At 37.3% G+C, this 26761-nt stretch overlaps 1 protein-coding gene across 1 annotated transcript in view; it reads right to left on the bottom strand.

Moving 5' to 3' along the window:
• The window catches only part of LOC140136110 (ATP-dependent DNA helicase Q4-like), a 55520-nt gene that overhangs the window by 18470 nt on the left and 10289 nt on the right, over positions 1 to 26761 (bottom strand). Inside the window, exons 7-13 of the mRNA XM_072157816.1 lie at positions 26489 to 26671; positions 23850 to 24093; positions 21698 to 21981; positions 20654 to 20782; positions 19140 to 19359; positions 17099 to 17401; positions 13789 to 13966 (exon numbers count right to left, since the gene is read on the bottom strand). Of these exons, the coding sequence (XP_072013917.1) occupies positions 13789 to 13966; positions 17099 to 17401; positions 19140 to 19359; positions 20654 to 20782; positions 21698 to 21981; positions 23850 to 24093; positions 26489 to 26671 (1541 nt within the window). The remainder of the gene's footprint in view (positions 1 to 13788; positions 13967 to 17098; positions 17402 to 19139; positions 19360 to 20653; positions 20783 to 21697; positions 21982 to 23849; positions 24094 to 26488; positions 26672 to 26761) is intronic.

The raw sequence follows: 26761 nt of genomic DNA, 5'->3' as shown, positions 1-26761 counted from the left end.
GAGGTTTTTTTTGACCAAAGAGACAAAAGGTAGAAACATTACAATAGGTTGATATTGCATGTTTGTACAGCCGCCTGTATCAACATACATACATTTTAAATATTTATATAGCGCTGCTACGTTTAGAGCGAAGCGCTCAATAATAATAATCAATAATATAGTAGTTCAAACTCCAAATGTTTTGGAGGGTGTTCGTCTTTTCTGTCTCTTTCGTCGAAAAAACAAACAAAAGAAAACCTTGTTTGGAGGCATGCTTGTAGATCAATAACTTGATAATTTTGGATTATTCTGAAATATACATTTTGTTAATTGAACTTTGCTTTCTCATTTGACACCCTGGTCGTGAAAAACTAACAAGAATTGACCAAGATATGCGCCTCCAAAGCCTCAAACCCCAAAATCAAAAGTTGCATTTTCAACGATTTTCAATGGGAACGCATCGTTGTATTGCACACAAGCACCACGGGCCAATCAATAAAGCACACAGTGTAACAGGCACAATTGAATCGTTAAAATTGCAACTTTTCATTTTGGGGTTTGAGAGTTTGAGGCGCATATCTTGGTCAATTCTTGCTCAATGTTCACGAACAGGGTGTCAAATGAGAAAGAAAAGTCCAATTAACAAAATGTATATTTCAGAATAATCCAAAATTATCAAGTTATTGAACAGCAAGGATGAATATAACTGACGAGTTTCTTTTTGTGCCTGGTGTATATGTTTATGTTGTGGTGGCTCAGATTTATTTGAAAAGCTAGTCAAATTTGCTCAATTTTTTTATGCGATCAGATTTCTTGTTCTGCTTATACAGAGCAGCAGCAACTCTTGGAGTTTCTTAAACATGCTGTTACACTTCTGCAGGATAGCAACTTGTAGCTCAGTTATGTTTAATGACTAACTCCCCTGACAGAATCCCTAAACAACCTCAGGAGAGTGGTATGTAGATCACCTTCCATTTTATACACAAAGATGTTCAACAGCTCCCCTGAACATCCTAATAAGGAGACCAATACATAGCTGCCCTACAACTTTCAAGAATAAACTTGGTTAAAATTAACATTCAAACCTTTAATCTCTATCTCAAGAAGCATGACTTGCAAGTACAGTTCTTGCATCATCACTTTAACTTGCAGTTTGATGGATGTTCGAAATTGGAATCTTTCAACATTTTGGTATTTAACAAATCTCAAATCTGTCAAATTCAGAAAACATTTAATTCTGGAACATTTGAAAAACCTTGAACTGACACATCTCTTCTTTACATTTCTGACCTTTTATCTTTTTGACGGAAATACAATATTTATTACATATTGCTGGAAAGTTGTGCATTACATCAAAGAAGATCAAATGCATGCAGATTGCTTCACAGTGATGCTAAGCTTTCACTAGCACTAGTACAGATCTAGTTCAGTTCTGATGTTCACAAGCAGTATCTGTCAAAAGTAATTAAATTCCATTCATAACCTCATTAATATACGCGAAGCCTGTAATCCAATCAAAAGAAATTGATTGCCTGACCGCGCACTAATTGCGAGGTCATTAATAACTCACAATGACTCGGACGCCGCAACAATGACTTCTGCGAAGCCGTGCGTGTATAAGCTACTGCGTTATATGGCAACGCACACGCTTCGCTGATGCCGTCGTGCTTCTCTGATTGGTAGCTCTTGTTGTCGGCGCGAATGTTATATTCGCCTGGTTTTTTTTTTGTAGGGTAGGTTACAACAATGATTAAAACTGGTTATATTTAACAGCGTTTTATGGCATAAAATAACAATAAAATGCCATTTTGATTTGTTCAAAATATTAGACACGACGGTAATGAATGACAATAATAACTTTGCACCATCTATTTTGAGGTCATTGTGTGAAATTGTCGGGTTTTGTTTTGGGCCTCTGTATTTTTCCTCGGGAGCAAAAATACCTCAGCCCAAAACAAAACCCTCCGATTTCACACAATGACCTCAAAATAGATGGTGCGCAGTTATTATTGTCTAATTAACATCTTGTCAAATTAAAGAAACAAGAAATAGATTTTGATTTGGTTCTGCAAAATATTAGTTTTCACTATCCAATATGCCACAAGTTTAAACAGAAGAGATGGGGTAAAACAAAGACAAATTTAATTTTCTCATTCCAGAGCCTATAGATGTTGCCAATGAGCATCGATCAGCTTAATTTGTTAAGAATATTCAGTACGACATGTCTGTATAGTGTTATGAACATTGTGTATGCCTCTGAAAAGGTCGGATTTACCTTGTCTAGCAGAGCAAAATGCTCCCCAAATTGGACAACCTGCAACACAAATTTATTTTTGTACAGCATTTTTTTTTACAATGTAAATGAACTAAATTGACTCTTATGATTGGATGATTTTTTTTGTCTGTGTGCAAGCCTGAAAATGGGGAATTTATTAATTGATTCAATCGTACATGTGGGAATCAATGATGCAAATAACATCATAAGAACATCACTTAAATTATGGGTTGTTTTTTCAAGTAAATCCAATTGCTGGCCCGTTTGACTAATATTTCGATCACTGAATTAAACGATGGGCCATTCAGTTTTATCCTAAAGTGTTAATTGTTGCAGGGTATGTTAGTTTGTTAAATTTAACACTGAGGACATCCTCCTCAGCAAATCTTACAATATTGCTTTAAAGAAAATTTCAAAAAACTTTAGTTCGACAACCCTTGCCCCGATAACCTGCTACATTTCCGACATGCTTATCGCAGGAAATACAACATCTTTTTCATATTGCTACAGATAATGTTATTCAATGCATTGCAGCTTTTGATTGGCATTTACTTGTCAAGATATCAATATGATTCCCACATGTATGATTGAGTCAATTAATATATCCCCCATTTCCAAGTTTGTAGAGCGACAAAAAAAAAAAATCATCCAATCGTAAAGGTCAATCTAGTTCATTTATATGGAATCCATGTTTTCTATGGCATCCTTTTTGGCAAAAATATGTTAATTTGGGAACTATTTATAAATTAAACTTAAAGGAGCAGTTCTCTGGGTTGTTTTTTTGTAAGACAGTACTGTCCACATTACTGAAGATTTCATATCAAACTGCACAGTGTTTTGATGTGGCGGGTTACGTATTGTAAAAACTTTAAAAGACATTATAAAAATGTTACGTCAGTCGTCACTTGGCAGAAAGTTCAACACAGATACCCATATTATATAATCCGTATTCGACCTTATTAGCACCCTCCCCTATCACCCTACAGAATTTGTCAAGTGACAAGTGCCTCCTTTTCAATGCACCTGTACAACTTGATTCCATTAAATGTCTGAATAAAATTACTTTCTAAACCTTTAGTGTAGGATTATGATTTTGCCTTCATTGAATGTTTAGGCTATGTGTGTAAATTCTCATTTGTAACTATCATTTCAAACAAGGCAAACATGAACAATGTACCCTCGGGGTGATATAATAAGCCATAGGCATACAAGAAAGCTGTGTCAGATAAAAAATGTGGTCGTCTGCCCAATATGTTGAAGAATCACTATGCTGAAGGCTCGCTATATATCAAAAGTATGGTTTAAATATGAAATATGGTTGCTTTTGTCAAATATAAACTAAGGTTAGCTAAGGTTAGGGCTAGGATTAGGGTTAGGACTAGGGTTATAGAGTTAAGGTTCAGGTTAGGATTAGATTTGATATAGCAACCTTATTTCATATTCTACATAGCGAACCTTATTTTTGCCATAGCGAACCTTCAACAACGAACAGTAACCAAATATGTCACATGCTCCTTTAACAGTCAGTCTATCATGATGTTTGAAAATGTGCCCATTTCTAAGCTGCTTTACAATAAGAACCAGATTGGGACAGAAATGGATGCTTCCGTTCTCTAAGTTCAAGAACATCAAAATCTAAGAATTTTATAACAAAAACATTGGCTTTAATTTGTGGAAGCTGCAACATCTTTGACAAAAAAACAAGCTCATTATACCTATCATGAAACAGACCTAATTGGGAGGCCTCAAAAGCCACAAAATGTGTAGGCCTGCTCTATATTACAATGTTTGTTCAAGTGGCATTGTTTTCGAAGAATACAACATTCTCAGAAGGTGCTATCTAAAGCCAATGTGCTCATCATCATGATTTTAATCGCAATTACAATCACAATATTTGCAATTAAAATTCTTGCATTCACTTGAACAACAAACGACTCATCTTGCTTAAGATCATTGTAAAATACACGCCCCACCAGCTCTCAATTGACAAACAAATTCTTTTTTTTTTAAACACAATTTGTAAATTTATAAGTCTCTAAATGATCTTACATCTCAAAAATGAAGCTATTTCCCCTGCTATTGTGGAATAAACAACTTGTAAAGTGGACATGTCCACCCACCCACCATTGTTATTTACATTTTTCCAAGAATAGGTTATAATGTACCTAACTGATTTAACTGAACAAAATATGCACAGGTCAGTGACTTTAACAGGGATATTCCAATTGAAATCCATACACCCCCTGTGGAAGACATGAACTTAATCTCCCATACAGGAGGTGTGAATTTCAAATGGGGTTACCTGAATGGGTGACTCCATTTGAAATATTCTCCTGTGTGGAAGATTAAGGTCATGTCTTCCATAGAGTGTATGTATTTCCACTGGATGGGCCGAATAGCCCATTAGGCTTTGCTTCTGTTCACAACTTAAGCTCATCAAATGCATGCAAATACAGTCCAAAGTTTGTCTCCAAACCCTGACAAATTTCAAGATCAATTCAAAACTGGCGGGTTAATTTATTCAACCATATATATATTCAACTGTGAGTAAATATGACTCTATTTAACAAGATTTAACAAAATATGCAAATTTCTGAGATCATGTACTAATAAGATCTTTGGCATCTTGACTTAGCCTCCCCCAAGGTTTGTCTCTCAAACACTGCAAAAAAGCTATAGTGCTGTACTTTTTTTTTTAGAAAAAAAAAAAGCTAAGTGCTACACTGGATTTGTGTGAATGTTTTTAGCCCACTTTTTTCCACAATGAGGACACTATTTTTTTTAATAACTAAAAAAGGGGACAAAAAAGGCCCAGTGCATAGGGCTATGCACCAAGATGGCTGTCACACACTGTCTTGAGAGACAAACCTTTTAGTAGACTGGATTAATGCAAATTTCTAGCAAATTATACAAATAAATGTTTAATTTTGATGAATATGCAAATAATACCAAACTTTACAGCACCAGAACTCATGATACTTTTACCGTACCATACTCCAAACAATTGTGATCAACGACCGCCCGTGCAACCAACCACTCCTCGTGCAACATGACAACAGGTCCACAACCAGTGTCAACCACTGTATTGGCAAGAAATTGATAAAAACCCATATAATGCAAGTCAGCCTTCATCAGTCAATAACTTACTAACAATACCAGAAAGAGAAATGAACATTTCCGACAAGCAATCACAAATATTAAGAAACCGCTTTACTTGTTATGCTGAATCAATAACTCGGTAAGTGGGCGTGTCAACTCATCCACCTGTGTTCCTGAGTTTCTTACAAACTGTTTATGCTGTTTACTGCTGCTACAAAATCAAGTTCATTCAACTAAAACAAGCGACTAAAAATGTGCATGTCAACTCGGTAAAAGGGCGTGTCCACTCATCCACCTGTGTTCCTGAGTTTTTTTACAATGTTTATGCGGTTTACTACTGCTAGAAAATCAAGTTCGTTCAACTGAAACCAGCGACAGCAAATGCGCTCCCGCATAATGTCAATGACTTCATGCTAGGCGTATAATGTCACTGACTTTATGGACATTGACAGCCTCATCTGGTATCACAATTTCTTTTCACACTCGGCCGCCCTATTCGCCTATTGCATGGTTCAGGCATATGCGGGGAGAGCCTCGAACTGGCAATAGACATTAAAAGAAGTATTACATAACTTTATGCAGTGTTATATGACTGGTCCAATTCCCATTCATGCATGCTGCCAGATTGAGGCTCTCCTCGCATATGTGGCAGAATCGTGCAATGGGTAAAGGCCTTATAGCCATTTTTGATGTCTCTTTTGACGATTCTCTAACAAAAAGATCTTGGTTTCTCTAACAAAAAGATCTGTTTAACTGAAGTTATATCTTATTTTTCTTACTTATTGTACTACCTGATCTGTCTACAGGATTGCAGTTCATATGGCTGCCATGTCCATATGTTCAATGTACCACACCCTTACTGATGAAAACACCACAGCCATTCACCTGTTAACCTAAATGGACAACTTTATTCCAAGTAGGCATGGTCCACCACCGACTTGTGTTTCTTCCTCTATTCCCATGCTCTACCAAAAATTGTTGGAGACAATCCCACATTCGTTCGTTCATTGCACCACTTTTTTAAATGATGCAATAACCAATTAGCCATTCAACTCTTACAAGTCATTAACAAGGGAAAAGAAGTTCACATTTCCTATAACATTACACCAAACATCATAATAAAGCCATTCCCCTGTTACTCAGAATTGACAACTTTATTCCAAGTAGGCGTCACCCACCCACTTGCACATCTTCCTCTTCCTGTCATGGAAATGTATAGCTACACTGGGTCCTAAAGCGAAGTTCATTAAACTGAAGTCTGGAACAAATTTCACTATGTGTGTCAATGACTGTGCTTTCATGCACCCAGCTGGGCTATTCCAGTTGAAATCCACACATCTAGATGGAAAACATGACCTTAACCTGAACACGGCTAAATACCACAAAATACCACAATGATAACCACTGCGCATGCATGAATCCCATGTGATGTTTTGCTACAATCACCAAGTGCTATATGCTCAGGGAATGGCTGGCTGGGCCAGCGCAAGTGCACAACATTTGTGGCTACTGGTCGATGATTGTGTGCTTGGCAAGTGAGGGGTCTAAGGTTCTAATCCCAGGGTACCAAGTGATTTCTTTGTTCATCTCTCCTTTTCTTATTTCTTCTTTAACTGCTGATAGCAAAAAACCAGTGTTCAGTGTTATGGTTAATCTTCCACACAGGGAGTGTGAATTTCAAATGGAGTTATCTGAATGGTAACTCTATTTAAAATCTACACCCCCTGTGTGGAAGATTAAGGTCGTGTATTCCATAGGGAGTATATGGATTTCAAAAGGAATACATGTAGCCCATTACACACACCTGGTGGAATAAGCTACTTTATAATTGATTATCAAAATCTAACTATTCTAAAGATTCTTTTGGAAAAAAATATTGACATCACTTTTAACATGGAAGCAATAGAAAAAAGATTCAAGAGTGTTAGTTGCATTTGTGTGCAAACCAAACTGGTTTGGTGAAATTAGAAGCATGCAGTATGCTAAAAGGGCTATTCCATTTAAAATCCGCACTACCCCTGTGGAAGATTTTGGAAATATCTGCCACAGGGAGAGTATGAATTTCAGATAGAATGAGCACAATAGGCAGCTCCATTTGAATTTCATACACCCTCTGAGAAAGATTCAAACCAAATCTTCCCCCTGAGTTAGAGTGAGATTCAAATGGAGTTGTTAATGTGTTTTAAAATTCCATTTGAAATTCATACTCCCTCTGTGGCAGATATTTCCAAAATCTTCCACAGTGGTAGTGTGGATTTTAAATGGAATAGCCCAATGGAAGTATAATCATGAAACCAAAATATAAAGACACAAACAGTAACAGGTTTTAATGGGAGGCAGAGCTTGATCCGGGGGTGGAGAGGGTGCTTGCATGCCCACCCCACCTTTTTATGCCACTACACAAGTCAACAATACAATAAAGCTGTGATACACATTGGTAATGTCATTGCAACTCAAAGGCAATGACCTTCAAAAATACTGATTATTGCACAACCTATTTCACATTGCAACATGATGGTTCAATGAACTAGAATTGCGGAATAATATTTTGCACAATGTAAGGGAAGAAAATGCATCCCACTACCTTGAAATATTTGAAGAAACAGTTCACGTTCATCAATTGCTATTGTAGATGTGCATGACCTCTATACGGAAACAATACATCCTGAATTGTCATATCCAGTCCACCTCATCAAAACATGAATGATTGAGAGGAAGAAATGTTGCCAAATCATCGACAATGATGACATAACAAATATGACAGATAGACATGAAATCAATCTAAAACATAGAATTGTTAATTTGTGCTATTGCTTTAGGTTGCTGACATTTACATCCCAATCTGGCAAGTGTTTTAATCATTTTCTCATTGGTGTAATGAACTTGCGTTCATATCTGCTTGAAGGGATGGCTATGTCTGATGTCATCCATTTTCGTTAAGTTTTGCAGTGTGCCTCTATTATTAGGTGCTATAAGAACCATGAGCTTGTTTTAATGGCACCCGACTCCTGGCTGCCTATGTTGTATTCTACTTTGTAAATTAAATGAATGAGAACAAAACACAACCCTAAAAAAAACCCACAAAAACAAAACACTGGTGATCAGATCCGTCATTTATGTCAGTCTGGTTGTTCTAAGAGAGGGTCATGCCTGTTTAAAGTCCTGCTCAAAGTGGGCACAATGTCATATCTATGAGACTCCTGAGGCGCTGGCTCTTGCAGTGTGGCATTGACATTACATTCATATAGTATGCAAATCATTAATCTAGAAAGGATGAGCTTTTAGTACAGCACTGAGCACAGGGTGTCCGTCGATTAAAAGAAGCAATGCATTACTATTTGAATACCATGTTTCATTCTAATTCTTTCGAGGTACAAACAACTATCACACTATTTTGTGTCACATGATCAGGGGTGTGAGAGGCCACAGACCAAAAACAAGGAAAATCACTAAAAACAGCGTAAAATCAGGGTAAAAACGCCAAATAAAAAATATAAGAAAATAAAAGAAAAATGTGTACATTTTGGCAACAAAAAAAGAGGAAATCAGCTGAAAAGAGGAACTCTCACATCCCTGCATGATTTAAAACAAGTTAAATATGCACTCATCGACTTTGAATGCCACTGAAATAGGCTAATGAGCACATTATGAGTGAACAGATTATGAGATGCACAGGTAAGCAGTGTCTTCATGACAGCATTCACTGTACTCTGAAGTTAGGATTTACCTTCTTGTTTGAGAATAGAGCACATTGCAGGACTGAATGTTTTGTGAGAATCGGAGGAATTGGTTTGCGAAATTGATAATATTCTCCTAAATCATACTTATTCCACACGCAGCAAATAAACTTGATTCTCTTGGTTCCTGCAAGATGAGCATGTGAGAATCAATATTGATTCACCCAATGTTCGAAGAAATGGGGCTATTCCCGTTGAAATCCATGAAAGACATGTCCTTAACCTTTGACACAGGGAGTATGAATTTCAAATGGAGTCACCTAACTGGGTGACCCCAATTTGAAATTTGCACCCCTGTGTGGAAGATTACAGTCATGTCTTCCATAGGGGGTGTATGGATTTCAACTGGAATAGCCCATTGCACCTTGAAATGATGGCTTCCAGCAAAAGCAATCTTTAGTAATAGCATTCATTGAGCTGATAACCATGAGCCAAAGGTAAAAACCCACCACAATTGTCCATCATTGCATACACAGGTGATGAGTAAATACAACAAAACAAGTGAGATGAGATGAGAATATGACACACACGACGTGCCGAATGACAACATTTGTCATACAAAACCTACTTAATTCAGGTCATTTCATGACCCCCAGTTAAAATGGTGGAAATGGCTGTCACTTGGTCAATTACCATTCATCACCCCTATACTGTGACCAAATTCACAACATGTCAGTTGAATTGATATGAGCTAAAACAGTCTCATTTCTGATGGCACAGTTCATTAGCCTCCATTCAACAACCATATCTCAAAATTTGACCTCTAGTTATGCATCATGAGTTTTTGTACCCAATACATTAAAAGGTTATTTGATTCATATACAAACATATTGGGGTTATGGACATGTGTCTTAAGAGATGAGGATATTTAAAATCCTAATGATTGTAAGAAGGTTTTAAGTGCATAATAATACAGGGTGTCCCAAAAAAAAGAGGCCCCTCATTGCGCCCCCTTTTTCTCCTATTTCTAAAAAGTTGATCAAATATATTTTGGTATGTAAAGAAACCTGGAGTCGTTAGCTATAATAAACCAAAACAATTATATCAATCGGCTCACAACTTTTGAAGATATGCTCTTTTAAAGAAATGTACCCGTTTTCACTCTGTCCACGGAGAGGGTTTGGCTACTTCAAAGATTGAAAAAGAGTACACATACCATGCATGAATATCAAACATTTCTCAATGATAACTTTATAAAATAACTTTGTTTATGGAATGGGCTTTACCGTGGGTTGGGCAATGGATTTTGTTAATAGTGTCATTAATTTGTGGGTAAAATGGATGCGAATGGGACTTCTTTTGTTTTACTTGCAATTACTTATTTTTTCTTGGTTATTTATGCCTTTTTGTTTTATTATGTTTCTTACTTTCTTACGTTCTTGTTTCTTGCTTTCTTTTTTTATTTATTTACAACATAAGTCATTTCTCTTTTTAGGATAAAAGGTAGCCCTAAAAGGCTGTTTGGTTTGTATTTGGTTCTTCTGAAGTGAGTTCTTCTGCCCTCTACCTGGTTGCCTCCTTGGCGAATACAGGTTTCAGCCCTGGTCCTCATTGCATCTATTGTGTTGCGTACCATCCTTGTGCGCCGGATACTTGCGAATGCATTCAGTAATACGTTTGCGAAGATATTGGATTTTGCCACAAAGGAAAAAAATCAAGTGTTAAGGTCTGGTAATCGTGCAGGCCACTCCACAACATGAGCCATCCCAACCACTCTGTTTACTATCCGTGGACAGAGTGAAAAACGGGTACTTTTATTCAAAAGGACATATCTTCAAAAGTTGTGAGCCAATTGAAATAATTGTTTTGGTTTATTAAAGCTAATGATTAAAGGTTTCTTTACATACCAAAATATATTTAATCAACTTTTCAGAAATAGGAGAAAAAGAGGGCGCAATGAGGGGCCTCTTTTTTTTGGGACACCCTGTATCAAAGCACTTACATCCTTTTTGCATTTAAGAGGCAAACTATGAACCAAAATGATCTCATGTTATTACACAGTTCAATTATCTCCATTCAATGACTCTAGCTGGAAACTTGATTTTGAAAGTTGTGGGTATGAGTTTGTGTACCCCTTGCATGCAAAGTTCAATCTTTGAGTGTATGCATATTGGGGTTAAAGAACTGTGTCCTCACACATTGGTATTATGAGATCCATCATATGCTTGTACCTAAATAGTTCCTGTCCCACTCATAAACAAAATTATTTCAAATTTTCAGTGGCTCCATCAATTGCTTCCATTTAGACCAATTTCATTACAATTTGATTTACTAACTTTATACAATGATTCATTTTGATTACTAGACTGCTGGAGCATTTCAAATGTACCCAAAAGGAAACATTTTATGGCAAAATGTATCACATATGAGATAAAAGTCAATGATGTGACCAGCATTAAGAATTTTATGGAGCTTCAAATGATTGGAATTTTGATCAAGCAAATTGAGTATTCCAAACTTACAGGTCCCTAGGCTACTGCTTGATGGATTTCAATCTGATACGTTAAAAAGAAGGTATTAAATAAGTTTGAAGTAAAAAAAGAAATTTATCAGTGCTGTAAAATTCAACATGCAACTCTTCCCGTAGCACAAATTCCTAGCTCACATGCATTACATGTGAGTGCATAATATTCAACATGCCTGGAACTTTTGTGCGTATAAACCAATATACGCTGAATAAATTAGTTTCATTGCTGATAACAGAGAAATCAACTTAACCTGATCAATCTTCTTGCAATTTTAAGTGGCAATGAATAACTGTCATTCCTGATATAATCATGTAAATGTAAACGATCTTTAGCCTGTTTTTGTTGTCAAAAAAGATTCAATCATGTTACATAGTGGTTCATCAGAAATTAACTCTGCATCTGACGCATCCACATATTTTTGGCAGCGAAGCCAGCTCATGCAATAGCTCTGTTCTTCAGTTTGTAACAAATGCTCATTCGTTGGTGTCATACTTTTGCGACTTGCCGCTGAGCGGAGTGACGCATTACATACAAATGGACACAATCAAGGCTTGCCATTGGCTGGTACACCATGCCACAGCTGCAAGTGATTAGAACTAGAAACGTTAAACATTGTGTGTGTTTTGTGTATGCTTTACACAGCAGCTGTGGAACCACTGGTTTGCGTGCATATTTACACAATCGCGAAGAATGCAACCTCACCATCGGTAAAAGGAGAGAAAATGGAAATATTATAAAGAAAGGAAGAAATTGGAGATAGTTACGGCGATGGACAAACAAATTTACTCTGGTCACATCGTGTCTGGGAATAAGCAAATAACAGCAAAGTCAGATCGCCGCTTCCGAGATTCTGTTGAGCTTGTTATAATGTTATATCACTCATGATATAAAAGATATGCGAAGGCTTGGGTGCATTCGATGGCAAGAGACGCTACCTAGGGTTTTATAATCACTACCATTGTTTGATCACTAGGGATTTTTTATCTGGAGAAAAATACTGGTTAGCTAGCTTGAAAGTTGCCTTGAAGCTGAAGTCAACTGGTTGTGATAATGATGATACGGCAAGCTAGCGACTTCTGATCCATATCAAGTGGCGAAAAAAAGTCTACGCTCCTAGTAATTAGGGTTTATGCTAAATCATACTAGCAATCGAAGCATGCATCAAAAAAATCCTAAAATGATGTAATGGTAGCGATTGTAAAGTGCTAGGTAACATTCAATCTCTGGCTAGCGATGTTGCAACAAACTTGTCTTGTAGTTAACTTTGCCAAGCATGATATAACTGGCATTAGGATTATGGCATCCAATATTCCAAATTTATTAAACTGAAAGTTCTTGTAATGATCATGATCATTTTCATCACTTTGGTTTCTTTCAGGAAGCAGCCAATCACATATTGCTGTAAAAGTCCGATTTCGCAAATGTAATCAACCTCCCTGACCGTCCAATACCACCTGAGGGCTTTGCACCCTTCCACAAACAGCAGCGAATGCAATAGGACACCGTATTCCCATCAGTGTTATGTGACTAAGCTGTATGAGCACCCAGGGTAGCATACAGGAAGCATTTATGTGCCCATACCATGTCTCAATTTCCACACATTTAACCAGGTAAATTTCCACTGGGGTTCTTGTACTCTGGTCGCAGTAAAATTGCAATCAAATGCTTAGGGGATTTGCTAGCTAGCCATATGGTGTACATCAAATTAAATCAAATTTAACAGCTAGATCAACAGTTTGCTTTGAAATAATGCCTTATTTGGGCATATTTGAAACAATTTACCTGTAACATATGCATACACATGATTATGTTGTTGATTTAAACAAATGTCAATTCCAGTTTTATTTCAGGAGAAACCAAGATGACTTTATCATTTGATCACACAATTGGAATGTACATATGTGCTGCAGTCCTACAGTATTTCTGCTATGACAGCGCAATGGAAACTGGGACTCTACAGGCTAAAAACCATTAATTGGGCTGATCCATTTAAAGTCGGCACTCCCCCTGCAGAAGATTAGGAATTATCTACCACAGGGGGAGTATGAATCTTCTCTGTAGAAGATTCAGGTTGAATTTTTCTCAGAGGGTATATAAAATTCAAATGGAGCTGCCTAATATGTTCATTCCATTTGAAATTCATACTTCCCCTGTGGTAGATACTTCCAAAATCCTCTACAGGGGTAGTGTGGATTTTAGATGTAATAGCCCATTCTCTTTTATGACATACCTGTGGAGTGCTAAATACACAGACTGCAGGTTGTATAATTCTCTCTGTTCCTGGGATTTGGTCCTCTCAGCCAAGAATTGAATCACTTCATCAAAATCATCATCGGTCATGTCACCAGGTGCACGGACAGATAACGCCAACTCGGAAAATTCCACCAGGACTCCTGATTTGACCCATCCTGATGAGATATCAAATGGAGAAAAATACAGTTAATTGTGTGTGTACAGTGTGTGTGTGGAGATAATGATACTGCTTTTATGTATTAGCTCTTCAATTAGCAACTAATTTATCAATTAATTATTTCTGATTGAGCATCACACAGAATCAGACAACATGTTTGATGTAATCCGGGGGTGGGGGTGGTCTTCAAAAATTTTTATACGGGATGTGCTGCACAGACTTTCGGATACTGACTTTCTCTACTGTTTTTGCTACAAACAAAAAGCACCCCAAAAGCAACCAAATGTGCCCTAATTGGGCGCATTGGTCTCCACTGACTGAAAAGGTACCCAAAACTGTGGTACATCCCTGTATACCTTCAACCAGGGAGAAACCTGGGGATGTGATTCACTGCATATCCTGTAAACACAAAGATATTTCATGTCAGACAATTGTTCAAGTATGGTCAATTCAGTTGGTATTTTTAAGGAAAATAGCTGACACACATAGTTGTCACACTCAAGACACACAAAGTCATCTAAAACTGTATCAGCAGTCATGAAATAACACATGAGGGGCCATTTAATTTGACATGCTAAGTTGAACAACCTTCAGACCATAGAGGCCTACATCTGATCATTGAAATAGTAAACATCAAAACAAGAGATTGATCAAAGCTTGACAGTTGTATGGTCCAATGTTGGCATATAGTGTAGGCCTATATAATATGTGTTTTGGATGGAATTCAATAGAAAACATGTTGTTGCAGTTAACCATGCAGTATCAAACCATGCTGATTGGAACATAGTAAACATCAAAACAAATGACCACAGCTTGGAAATATTTGTGTGTCAGATGTTGGCAAAAAGCATATCACTTGTATGTTTGTAAGTTAATCAGTAATCACCTTTGGGCATGTTGTGCTGGTTTAGCTTGGTTTTTGCTACATACAAGAGTAACATTTAATGCTTTAACAAAATTTTCACTTAGAAAAAAAAACAATAAATTTTTAATATTTTGTGTATCTCGTTGGATGACTTCATCAAATTTGAAATTCTTATTTTAATCTATTCACCGAAATAAGGTAGTTTGTTTGCCTACTCTTTTTAGCTCTTTCATAATGTGTATGGTATAGACGAAAAATATACAGAGCATCCACCAACAGGCAAAGTCCAGCATCATCTGTTAGTGAGGGCCAATCGTTCCATGAAGCATGCGCAAGCAAACATTACACCTATTTTGCTCCCGTTTTTTTAAATCCAGTCTTGACATCTTTTGCATAAACATAATATAGGCACCATAGAGTTGATAATAAACCCTTATACAGCTCCATGACAGCCACAAATGATGTGTGCCTGATTTGTTAAACACCTGTGTTCAAACAATCGGTCTTCATGAATATGCGATATTGTGAGGATTCTCAGCATACAAAGCCTGTTGGTGAATGGTCTGTATATTTTTCGTCAATATGGTGTATCAAGATGAATGCATACGTATAATTTTGCAGCTTTTTGCTGCTTGTTATCCACAATTCTTAGGGAACAAAACAAACCAAAAGATCGATGAGGTCCTATAAACGAAACTAGTTTCGTTTAGGGCGGAGGGGGTAAAAATGCTCGATTACGTTTGTACAAAAACATCGGTCGGAAGAATGTGTCTTTATTGTTATTATGTCAAAATTTTCAACATTTCATTATTACGTTTCTGGCAGGGAGGGAGGGGGCTTCAAAGAAACGAAACTAGTTACGTTTATAGGACATCATCGATCTTTTGTTTTGTTCCCTTACTCAATTTAGTTTTGATGCTAACCTCTTTATTTTCACATTTTGCTCCCACTAAGTTCCTCCAAATGATACATCTGCCAATTTGTAAATCAATCATTCTGATTTCAAAACAAGTGTATTTTTAAAGCAGCTTTCTTATCAGCTTAAAATTTGGCTCCACTCTAGGGTTGGGAAACAGGTAGGCGTAACATAGCAGTTTAGATTTCCATTGAATCATGGGATATATATGTTTGAAATCAAATATTGGCATATTCATCTATCTTGTGGGTTTACAGTAGCGAGAAATGAGTTACAATGACAGATGCGTAGAAACACATTGAGTAAATAACTTGGCAAACAACATGGCAACATCAGCATATGCTGAGAAGCTGGCACATGGGCTAATCCATTTTAAATTCATACACCCCATAATGTAAGACATAACCTTAATCTCCCACATAGAAGATTGAGCAAATTATGCAAATTAGCTCATTAATTATGCAAATTTGAGGGCATCTTCACTATATAATACATTAGAACATATTAGAAACACTTTGACCAAGTTTCAAGGCAAAAGTATGCCAAATAAGTACCCTGAACATTTATGCATTGATTTTAGCAAAATATTGGCAAAAATTACATATTAATGAGCCTTTCCAGTCCTTTTAGCTCATTAACTATGTTGATTATTGATAAAAACAATAGAATACAAAGAAAATATAAATTGATGTATTATAGAAACCGTATGTCCGATTTGCTCCAAACAAAAGGCATATTGATCAGTGTACTTTACCCTAATCAATTAATCTGTTTAAAACATGCTCAATGCATTTCCTAATTTCTAGAAAATGCCTCCAATACCACCTTAAGGTCATGTCTTCCAAAGAGGGTGTAAGAATTTCAACTGGAATAGCCAATTTCAATGTTGCACAAATCATTGTCCCATGAGACAATGTAATACTATATAATAGTATTGTGGTGATGTATTTTATAGGACTTCTCAATAGAGGGCGATATATCAAGTGAGACAGTAGCACAATATTTTAAAGTGTAACTTTTAAAACCATTTTTATTGATACCATTTTCACCCTGTTGTGGCAGTGACGTCAGTGCGCATTGGCGCAGCTTCACATCGCCAAATTTCACTCAAAGCGCTAGCATAAACACACATATGCGCTTAAAGATAGCAAATAGTTACACATGAAAAACAACTGCTTCAACACGTTGCTGTCTAGAACATCAGGGTAGAAAAATGGTACATAGTCTTATGCCTAAGAATAAGATTTGCTTTTTGCCTCAATGGTAATTCAATGTAGAAACATGCTAGCCTGACACTTTGTGAAAACATAAGTTGGCAGCAGTCTGTTTAAAAATCCTTGTCCACTCACCTCTGCCAGGAATTTGTTTCCACTGCAGCTGCCTCAACTCCTTTTTCACAGGCCAAACATCCCATCCCATACTACTTGCCACCTCGACAGCATTAAATTCTACACGGTCAATATGACGAAAATCCTTCCCTCTCATCCGCTGTCTGGCAATTGCCACAGCAAGTGGTGGACATTTCTTAGCTGTAGCCCGTAATTCCGTTGGTCCTCCGTAGCATATTACGTTACATGTGGCATAGAGAGGAGGAAGATTTCTCACCCATCTTTTGTTGTGGAGTTCTAGGTAACACAGAAGAGTGGCAATACCTGACATACAATGACAGAAAACAGAGGTTTAGATAATGTACAAATTTATATGTTTGCAATCCCGTTCACTTATCCAAGATTCAAACCCAAGTGATTCACAGCATGGCTTAAAGTTTGTTCAGCTTAAAATTGGCGAACAAAATAGGACTCGTAACATTGTGTATTGAATAGAATCCATGCAGTTTGAGGTCAGTAACAAAAACAAAAGATTTTGCCCATTATAAGCCGAACAAACTATAGAAACTTACTGTGTACTTCAAAAGAAAGAACTTGATTTGTCTAAATGAATAAATATAAATGTATGGTATGAAGATGCCAGTAGAGTAGAGTAGAGTTAGGTAAATACACAAAGAATACAGTCGACTGTAGAGCTGAATAGAACTGATTACAGTAGAGTAGATCATGAAGAAACATGAAAAAAAAAACCTTAAAAAACCCATGACAACAAATTCTAAAACATCAGCAAGGAACATAGCCGCTGTTCATAGCTCATTTTAGCAAGTAAGTTTTCGTCACTTTGTCAATAGGTTGTGTCACCAATTGGTGACAACAGTATCCTATGATGACAATTCACCCACTGATGACAGTAAGTTAGGCCAACAAAATGAAGGTTTGTCTTTCAAACCCAGAGTAAGTATGTGAAAGCCATTCTAGCACATAGCCCTATGCTCTGGGTCTTTTTACAGGCAAAAAACTAGAATTTTTTGCCTTACTTGCTAAAATTTCTTTGGACAAAAGAAATATCACTAGAATTTGTCATTAGAATTTCTTTCTGAACTCTATACTGATGAACTCTATGATGAATTACACCTCCCCCCTGTTAAGTCAGACACACCAATACAACACAACACAATACAATACAATACAAAGAGCATTTGCGCAATTTCCAAAAGGCTCAGAGCGCTTACAAAATACCTTAATACTACAACTTAAACTACAATTGAAGGTGCATCTTAAAATACAAGGTACATGTACAATACCAATAAGAATATTGTCTAAATATAGACAGGTAGAAGGGTTATGGATGGTGAAGGCCAGTCTGACAGGGATTAACAACTTGTCATTACATCATCGTCAATTAGCAAAAGGCATGAAATAAACACACCTATTGTCACCTGCTGACAACATCTACCTAGGGATCCATTTGCAAATGATATGATCATAAACAAAATATTAATACCCATATTAATTTGTTTTCATATACACATGTGGACAGGAAATGGCTGAAAAAGGTAATTATTTATCACTGCTGATGACGGGTATATCGGGTGTATAACTGAAGTTCAAGGTTAATATTACACTAAGTTTATCTGCGGTCACATTGTTGATATTTTCCTACACAAGGAGGTTTTTAGTTGTTTAAAATGAGCTACATGTAAGAGACCTTTTCTTACTGACCTTAGGTCAGTCATTTTCTGGAACGCTTGTTAAAATAATGAAATGAAAGTTACAAATGGGAAATTCCATGCATAAACATTCAAAATACAGTGTTATCTGAAGTCAGAATCTTCAAAGCCTAAGGTAATTTCATTCAGAAATTTGATAGAATTTAGTTGTACATATGCATTGAAAAGGATGCACTTACACTGTTGTGACAAGAACAATTCTGTAGGCGGTGTTTATTATGGGAGGGGTGCTAGATAGGTCAAATATACCATATGTGTAGCAGCAATATTATTTCCTGCCAGCTACCAAATGAATTTGGTTAAATCCTAGCTACACATTTGATTGAACTCACTTTCTTCTTTAATATCCAATTCCTGTACAGTAGCTTCATTAGGTATGGCAACCTGGTGACCTGGGCATAGCCTCACTGATGCATTATGGGTAGATCTGTCTTCATCCTCCCATGGTTCCAGAACACTTTCCAATTCTGCAACACTTGGTTCATTTGGGGATGATGTCTCGGGTTTATCGACACTTTGGTTGTCATTTGTTGTATCATTTTGAGCTGTTTCCTGATGATGCAAAGAAAGAACAAAACTGATGGATGAAAGGAAAAGAAGTGGTAACTTTGTAACAGCTCTACAACTAAAAATTTGTTGATGCTGGTTTAGACAATATGAAAAGCCATACAAATATGTGACCCAATGAAAGTGAAGGGTTGGGAGTGGACAAATTGAAAATATTGATATTGCAAACTTCGACCCATATCAAAGAACATTTTGATACAAAAATTCAACAACAAAAATGGAACATTTTAATCCATACAAAAGAAGTCAAAAACTTCATTAAAATTGCATTAATTAACAAAATCAATTAAAATGTAATTGAATACCTGAGTGGAAGAAGGGCCTAACTCCATCAAAACTGTTTTTGAGATATTAAGAAAAACTTAATATTTGGAAAAGTTTTATGGACAGAATGTTTTCATCTTCAGGGGACCTTTAATACATGAACATACAATATTACATACATTTGAAATTATATATGATGTTTCCATGGCAACGGTACAGGTCTTAATATGAGCTGGAGTTGGGCCCTTCTTCCACTTATATACTGAAAGTGCCAATTCCCTGTTATAAATAGCTACAGAAATTAGGTAATCACCACTAATTGCACAAGTAGAACTCATGTTATATGTTAGCAAGAAAGTTTATAGTAGTGAAAAGCAGATTTCATGGATGAACAAAATTCCTCTTTAACCCTATATTTGTGGAAGAAGTGCCCAAATCCACAGAGTTATGCCTTTCTTCCATGAAAACCATGATTAAGTGTACATGGAAGACTATTAGAGAGTGGATTTTGGCTCATCTTTCACACATAAGGAAGAACAGTCTGCTGGCAATAAAATGCTGGGTCTAACTCATTTTTGTAAAAAATTGGAGTTGGGCCCTTCTTCCACTCAGGTATACAATTACTTGTGATTAAATTGTGATGAACATCATGTGTGTACGTAAGATTGTGTAAATCCAACGGCACCAGGATGGATTGGGACAGCCACTCTACTCTTTTTGAAACGGACTGCAAGATACATGTATAGGTATAACTTTCTGTGCATGGAACTAACGAGTTTAACATTCCTTCCACAGGACAAAAATACTATCATAGTTCATCTAAACACACTACGGGGAGTCTGAATTTAATCTCCATATGTTGCCAATTAAATTCAGACATTTTCCAAGTCAATATCCAAGCGATTTTCCACCACACCAGGAACTGAACCTGGGACCACCTCATGCACCAGAATGGAGTAATAGTCTCCCTTACCAGCTACTTTGCAATTTATGTCTATTTAAATATCAGTCTTACTTCTGATGTCAAATTCTGAAGCTGTCTGCATTTACATGGCGGGAAAAGCTTATTGACGAGTTTCTTGATAACAATTCTGTCTATTGAGTTGGCATACGTATGTCTCCTCAGCTCACACAGGTCACTACCCTGTATAAAACACAGAGGGGGAAAATCAAATTAATTTAACAAGAAAATTATACAACGGACTATTCTGTCTCAAAACAACAAAAAGTAAATTGAGCAGTATAAAAATTCTGTGCAATTATTATATTGGACAGCGGGAGGTAGATACGTAATCGTGGCAATCCTAAATTTTGTGAATCTAAGATGCTTACGAAATTCTCCTACGAGAATTCAATTGGATTTGCGCGCACTCTCAGAGATTTCTAGCCTGTATTCTTATCAAAGCGTCTGTTCCCATTTTTACATACTCTCAGATCTAGACATGACCCAATTGTAAACTGATCTTTGACAGGAACTGTATCAGATGGTCAAATTACACCAGGTGTAGTTCCTGCACATAATGTATCACTCCAGGTGAAGTTCCTGTACAATTGTGTATCAAATATCTATAGCTGATATGCAGTAATCCCAGGTGACGAAAAGGCCATATTTAGCATCTTATCTGGTATAATTTAATCAGGAAAAATTACTTGTAACACGTGTGTTAATTATAATGGAAGTACTCCCTGGTGTAATGGAATGGTTCAACTATGGGTCTTCAAAGTTTGTATTCTCACCTTGCAAGACATCCACATCTTTTCCATGACTTTTGGATTTTGTTTCTAAAATTCTATGACCATAATCAACATTCAAGAAGGACAGTAATGTGAAGGCTTCCCATCTCTGCTTGCTTTGCCTGTTTCTTGTACGCAACTCTTAATCTGCTTATCTCTGGTTCAAGAAATACATGGCAATGTGAAGGTTTCCCATCTCTGCCTGCCTGTTTCTTATACATAACTTTCAAACCACTAACCCATGGTTCAAGAAACAGATGACAATGCGATTCCTAATTCTACCTGCTCTGCCTATTTTTTTGTACAGAACTCTAAAAATACTAACCTCTGGTTCAAGAAATACATGGCAATGTGAAGGTTTCCCATCTCTGCCTGCTCTGCCTATTTCTTGTACATAGCTCTCGTAGCTTTTTGGTAGATTATAATGTATGACAGCCCTCACATCAGCCTTGTCTAATCCCATACCGAATGCAACCGTGGCGACCACTATTCGAAGCTTACTGGTCATGAATGCATTCTGGATTTTGCGGCGTTGTGCAGGGGACATGCCTGCATGATAGGATTCTGCACTATTGCCTGGTGGTCTTGGAGGTGGTTCACGTATGCATACTGTGTAGTAATCAATGCGGTAGAATAAAAGAGTATCAACTCTGCCACGTTTGCATGTCCTTCATGGAGGTAACTTAAAGCCAGATGAAATTAACGTTTTGCAGGTAACGCGTTGTGCCAAACCTATAATGCTCAAGCTTAGCTCAAGCGCAAATTATTGTTCCAGTTCTGGCTCTTGTCAATGAATGCCGGAGGTATTATAATTTAAGACCAAATTAAAAAGACTAGTTTGCGTCTGACGTCAGGGCAAAGTCGGAACGTGATTGGTAGGCTTAGAGAAAAAACGCAATTTTTTGACCAAAAATGCGAGATGGCAACTTCAAAATGCGAGAAAAAAGCGAGATTTATGCCCAAAAATTGGCGAAAATCAAAAAAAAGGTAAAAAAATTGAGTGAGGGCAGTATTTCATTGACTCCATACCCCTGACTGATATCAAAACAAAGCATGGAAATTGCCGACCGGACTATCAAAAATACACAAATTTTGCCCTCATAAATCAGCTTAAAAGGTCAATATACTGCAAGGTTTGAGTAGTAAATAAAGAATATTACTTGTGTTGTTGCTTGAATATGCCAGAAAATGGACCGTTTTTGTACATTCAGGCTGGAAAATCAGGTCAAACTTAAGCTTTTTTAGTTGCAATGGTTGTCGAATTCTGCAACCTTTCGCCACAGAAATAGATTTTCGTGGTAGGAATGAATCTTTTAAAAGCGAGAAAAGCACTAAAAAGCAAGATTCACGGCGAGAATAGCGAGATTGCGTTTTCTCTCTAAGCCTAGTGATTGGTTGCTGACTTGCGCAGTACAGCATTTTGGTGTGGTTGACAGGACGTCATACGTCTTTATAATTCAGTCTTCAATTATATCTGCCCTTTATGAGCTAGAAACCAAGATGGCAGATTTACCACAGAATTAAGTATAATGCTATTTAGAAACTCTATCACAGTTGCGTCTTTCAAGAGCCAAACAAAAACTCATTTATTCCCGGACTAATTTCTTCCCCCATGTTTCATGCTGCTTTGTTTATTTGTTTAAATTAGTAATGTAAGCTGTGTAGTTTAAGATATTTTTTCTGTAAAGCGCCGAGGTCGTGTTTTGCTCATGTTACGGCGCTATATAAAAGCTGCTTGTTGTTGTTGTTTGGTAATCTTTGGGTTAACATCTTTGGGTTAACATCTTTGGTGATACAAAACCTCATATGTATGTTTGTTGTTCAAAATAACAAAATCATGAAAGAAATTTTTGTCTTCAACTGGTGATCCCACTGCATGTATTCTATTTTAAATTAAATATACTTGGCAATTTAAAGAGCACTGACAAAGCCACAGGTGCAATTGGGCTATTCCAGTTTAAATCCATACATACCCTATGCAAGACATGATCTTAATCTTCTACACAGGGAGTGTGAATTTCAAATGGGGCTACCTAAATGGGAGACTCCATTTGAAATCTGCATCCCCTGTGTGGGAGATTAAGGTCATGTATTCCACAGGGTGTGTATGGATTTCAACTGGAATAGCCCATTGACAGCATAGTGAGATCTTCTTTGTCCAAGAGAATTTTTCACAAGAGCAAACTAACTACACTGCCAAGGCTAGAACTTGTGACCTCATGCCCAGGTGTCTAACAACTTATCAATTGAGGTATCTTGACTGCTAATTAACAACATCATTATTAATTTTCTTCCACATCTGACTCAATGGTTTTAAAATTGACAAATATATAGACTGATAAAGTGAAGGGCTTCTGTTCAAATCCCAGCTGGTCTGTGACCTGTTGTGCAATAGATAATTTGAAATTAAATAAATTATTATTGGTGTTCTGTTTCTAAATTCCTTAACTGAGATCACAACAGTAGAATTATTGTACCTGATTTTTTCTTCTTCTTGGAAGGTTTCTTTTTTCTCCCCTTCTTTTTTGTTCCATCATCTTCCATAGGTGGTTCTTCCTCTGCATCTTCCATTGGCACGGCTACTTCCTTTGTCTTTGTGTCTGCCTTGAGGCATGTACGTAACAGGGAGGCTACCCTCTCTGTCTCATCACGCCTGATGCAATACACTATGATGGAATCCAGCTCACAGAATCTATCACCTTCCAAAAGTGAAACGATTGCCTGCAATTAGATACATAACAGTCAAAAGAGAGGTTATGGTCATGAGTAGTGAGTGTTTTCACTCCAATAAGTAACTCTACCATTACATTGATAGCATTGTCTGTATGAGTTATTTCTTGAACAGAAATGCAACCTGTGAGTCACACATCATTACTTATTGTAGTGTAGTACTTTATTGTAAGAACTTTGATTTATTGATAAATACCTTGGAGTAATATTTTTAAATTCTTGGAAGTCTTAATTAGATTTGGTCTGCGCAATTCGACTTTTTCCACACAATCCTCCAATTTCATGCCAAATTTCAGCAAAATATAGGATTTTTCTAATTGCTTTCTGCCAATTTTACTCACAAAAAATAATCTAAAAACATTGATCTAATCCTTGTACAACCACTGTTCTTCATACCAGTGATGTTGTAAAAACTCCACGCAAATGACTTCCTATGCGATAGAACAATTAAATTCAACACCAACTAAGATATTTGCAAAAAGCGTGATCTTGTGCTGCTGTATTGGTCGCCAGAAGTAGTTTCATTTTGCCCATTCAATTTTCTGCTGGGGCAATAAACTAATTTCTTTTTTCAAAGCTGGCAAATGAAGAGCTCATAAGTGTAGTTTTTAATTTCTGAAAACATGCTTCCTAATGTTATCTCTGAAAGTACCCACAAAATTCCAGGTGACTGACCAACTCAATTACTGTACCTGACTGAGATCTTCCTCAAATGGAAATGAAGTCAACTATATTGCATATGATAGCTGCTCATATTGAAATACCCTATCACGTTTTCACACAGAAAGAAGGCAGGATTCCCCTCACTAAGCGCGCGCCTCAGGAAAGCTCGGTCATAAAACGGATGGATTATATGCATCAGTGATACACCCTGCCCAGGATAACAAAAGAAGGCTAGCACAGGATAGCTGCAGGATGGTGCACACCTTCCTGTGTAAGGGAATTTCAATATGAGCCCTCAGTATTTTCAAACTCTCATGTGTATACAAAAGAATTTATAGTATTTCATTATTTTTTCAGTATTCTTGACCACTATATATATATATATATATAATTTATATATCCTTTATTAAAATCAGTACAAAATACCAAAAATCAGTGCTAATCTTGGTTTCATACTTTCCTGTCGCTTGACGCTTTGACAACAATTTTGCTTCACTGCCCAGTCGCACCAAAAACGATAGTGGTGACCAGTGGCAAGCTGATATATCAATCACTCCAACGCTTAGCCCAAAGCGGCAGATTGCTATATCCTGACGTCACTGCCACATCAGGGTGAAAAATGGTATAGGAGTTGATTTCAAGTCAACTCACTCAGCAGCAGCGTCACTCTGATGTATGAGAACAGGAAATTATTTTTGGCAGTGCTGAGTGGCAACATAGGCTTTCATAGTTCATGAGTTATGCCGATGCCACTCACCGGCGTGCCGCTCCACTTGCAGAAAAGTACAAGCGGCATGATGAAGCGTCACGAAGCTCAGCGGCAAGCAGCAAAAAGTATGAAACCAGTATAAGTTGGCAGCTAGCTCTACAGGCGCGTAGCAAACGGGGGACAGGGTGGACGAAGTCCATGGGCCCCGAGGGTTCAGGGGGCCCGAGCACAAAAGCGAAAATTAAAATAGGGCTGATAATGGAGAGCAGGGCCGGATTTTTATACCATTGGGCCAGATGGGCCAGGGTCCAGGGCAATTTTGGCCCCCCAAATTGCCCTATGCATCTTTCTTGTAACCCCAATAACAGCATGTTTTTTGGTCAAAATTCAAATACAAAAATTTATGTTGATCTGGGGCCAATATAGTCTGAAATTGAATTGAACAAAATATGTTAGTCCCCTTAGTTAAACCAAAACTTGGCCACTGACTTCAGTGCACATACCTTCCTCGGCACATGAGTTCGGGGCCTCCAAATTTTGGCCTGGCCCAGGGCCCCAATAAGGTAGGCTAAATCTCGCCCTGTTAAAAGGGCCTGTATTGCTCCTTGTCCATGGGCCCCTGATGCTCTTGCTACGCCCCTGTAGCTCTATAAAGTAGTACAATAATCAGCTCATAACAGGTAGAATATGGTAAACACAGAGCTGGATACAGCACCTACGTGCACTTCCCTTTATGAATTGCATGACTGCTGCATGCTATTGTGAATTTACACAGGCGTAAGTTGGGACTTCAATGATACACGCAGTTGAAGATATTCATCAGGACTGTTCATGATAAACCGTTATTTGTAATTTCATACAACTAGTCCAAATATTTCCCGCTGTACAAAGATCATCACTGCAACAGCATCGATGAAAAAAACCGTCAGTTTTCGAAACGTCTGCAAGAAAATTGAAATATTTGGACTGGTTGCATGAAATTACAAATAACAGTTTAATACCGGCATGTCTTACTCGTTCTCTGTTTGGATCTCTTGACACTGACAGCATCAAGTTGTTTGGTACAGATGATCCCCTCACTACCGCATCACTATCACCGGCTATCCCAAGATGTTCTGCAACACTATTAGCTGTTGCCATGGTAGCAGTGGCAGTCAATCCAAGTAGGCACTTCACACCAAGACGTTCACGTAGTACCTGGAAAATAGATCATTCAACTTAATCTTAAAATCCTATGTAACTGAAACCCACACTACACCATCACATTACCAATGCGCATGATCGAGA

This window comes from Amphiura filiformis, chromosome 16 (genome assembly GCF_039555335.1).
Source record: "Amphiura filiformis chromosome 16, Afil_fr2py, whole genome shotgun sequence".
NCBI lineage: Eukaryota > Metazoa > Echinodermata > Ophiuroidea > Amphilepidida > Amphiuridae > Amphiura > Amphiura filiformis.
This window is presented reverse-complemented; position numbering and strand designations above follow the sequence as displayed.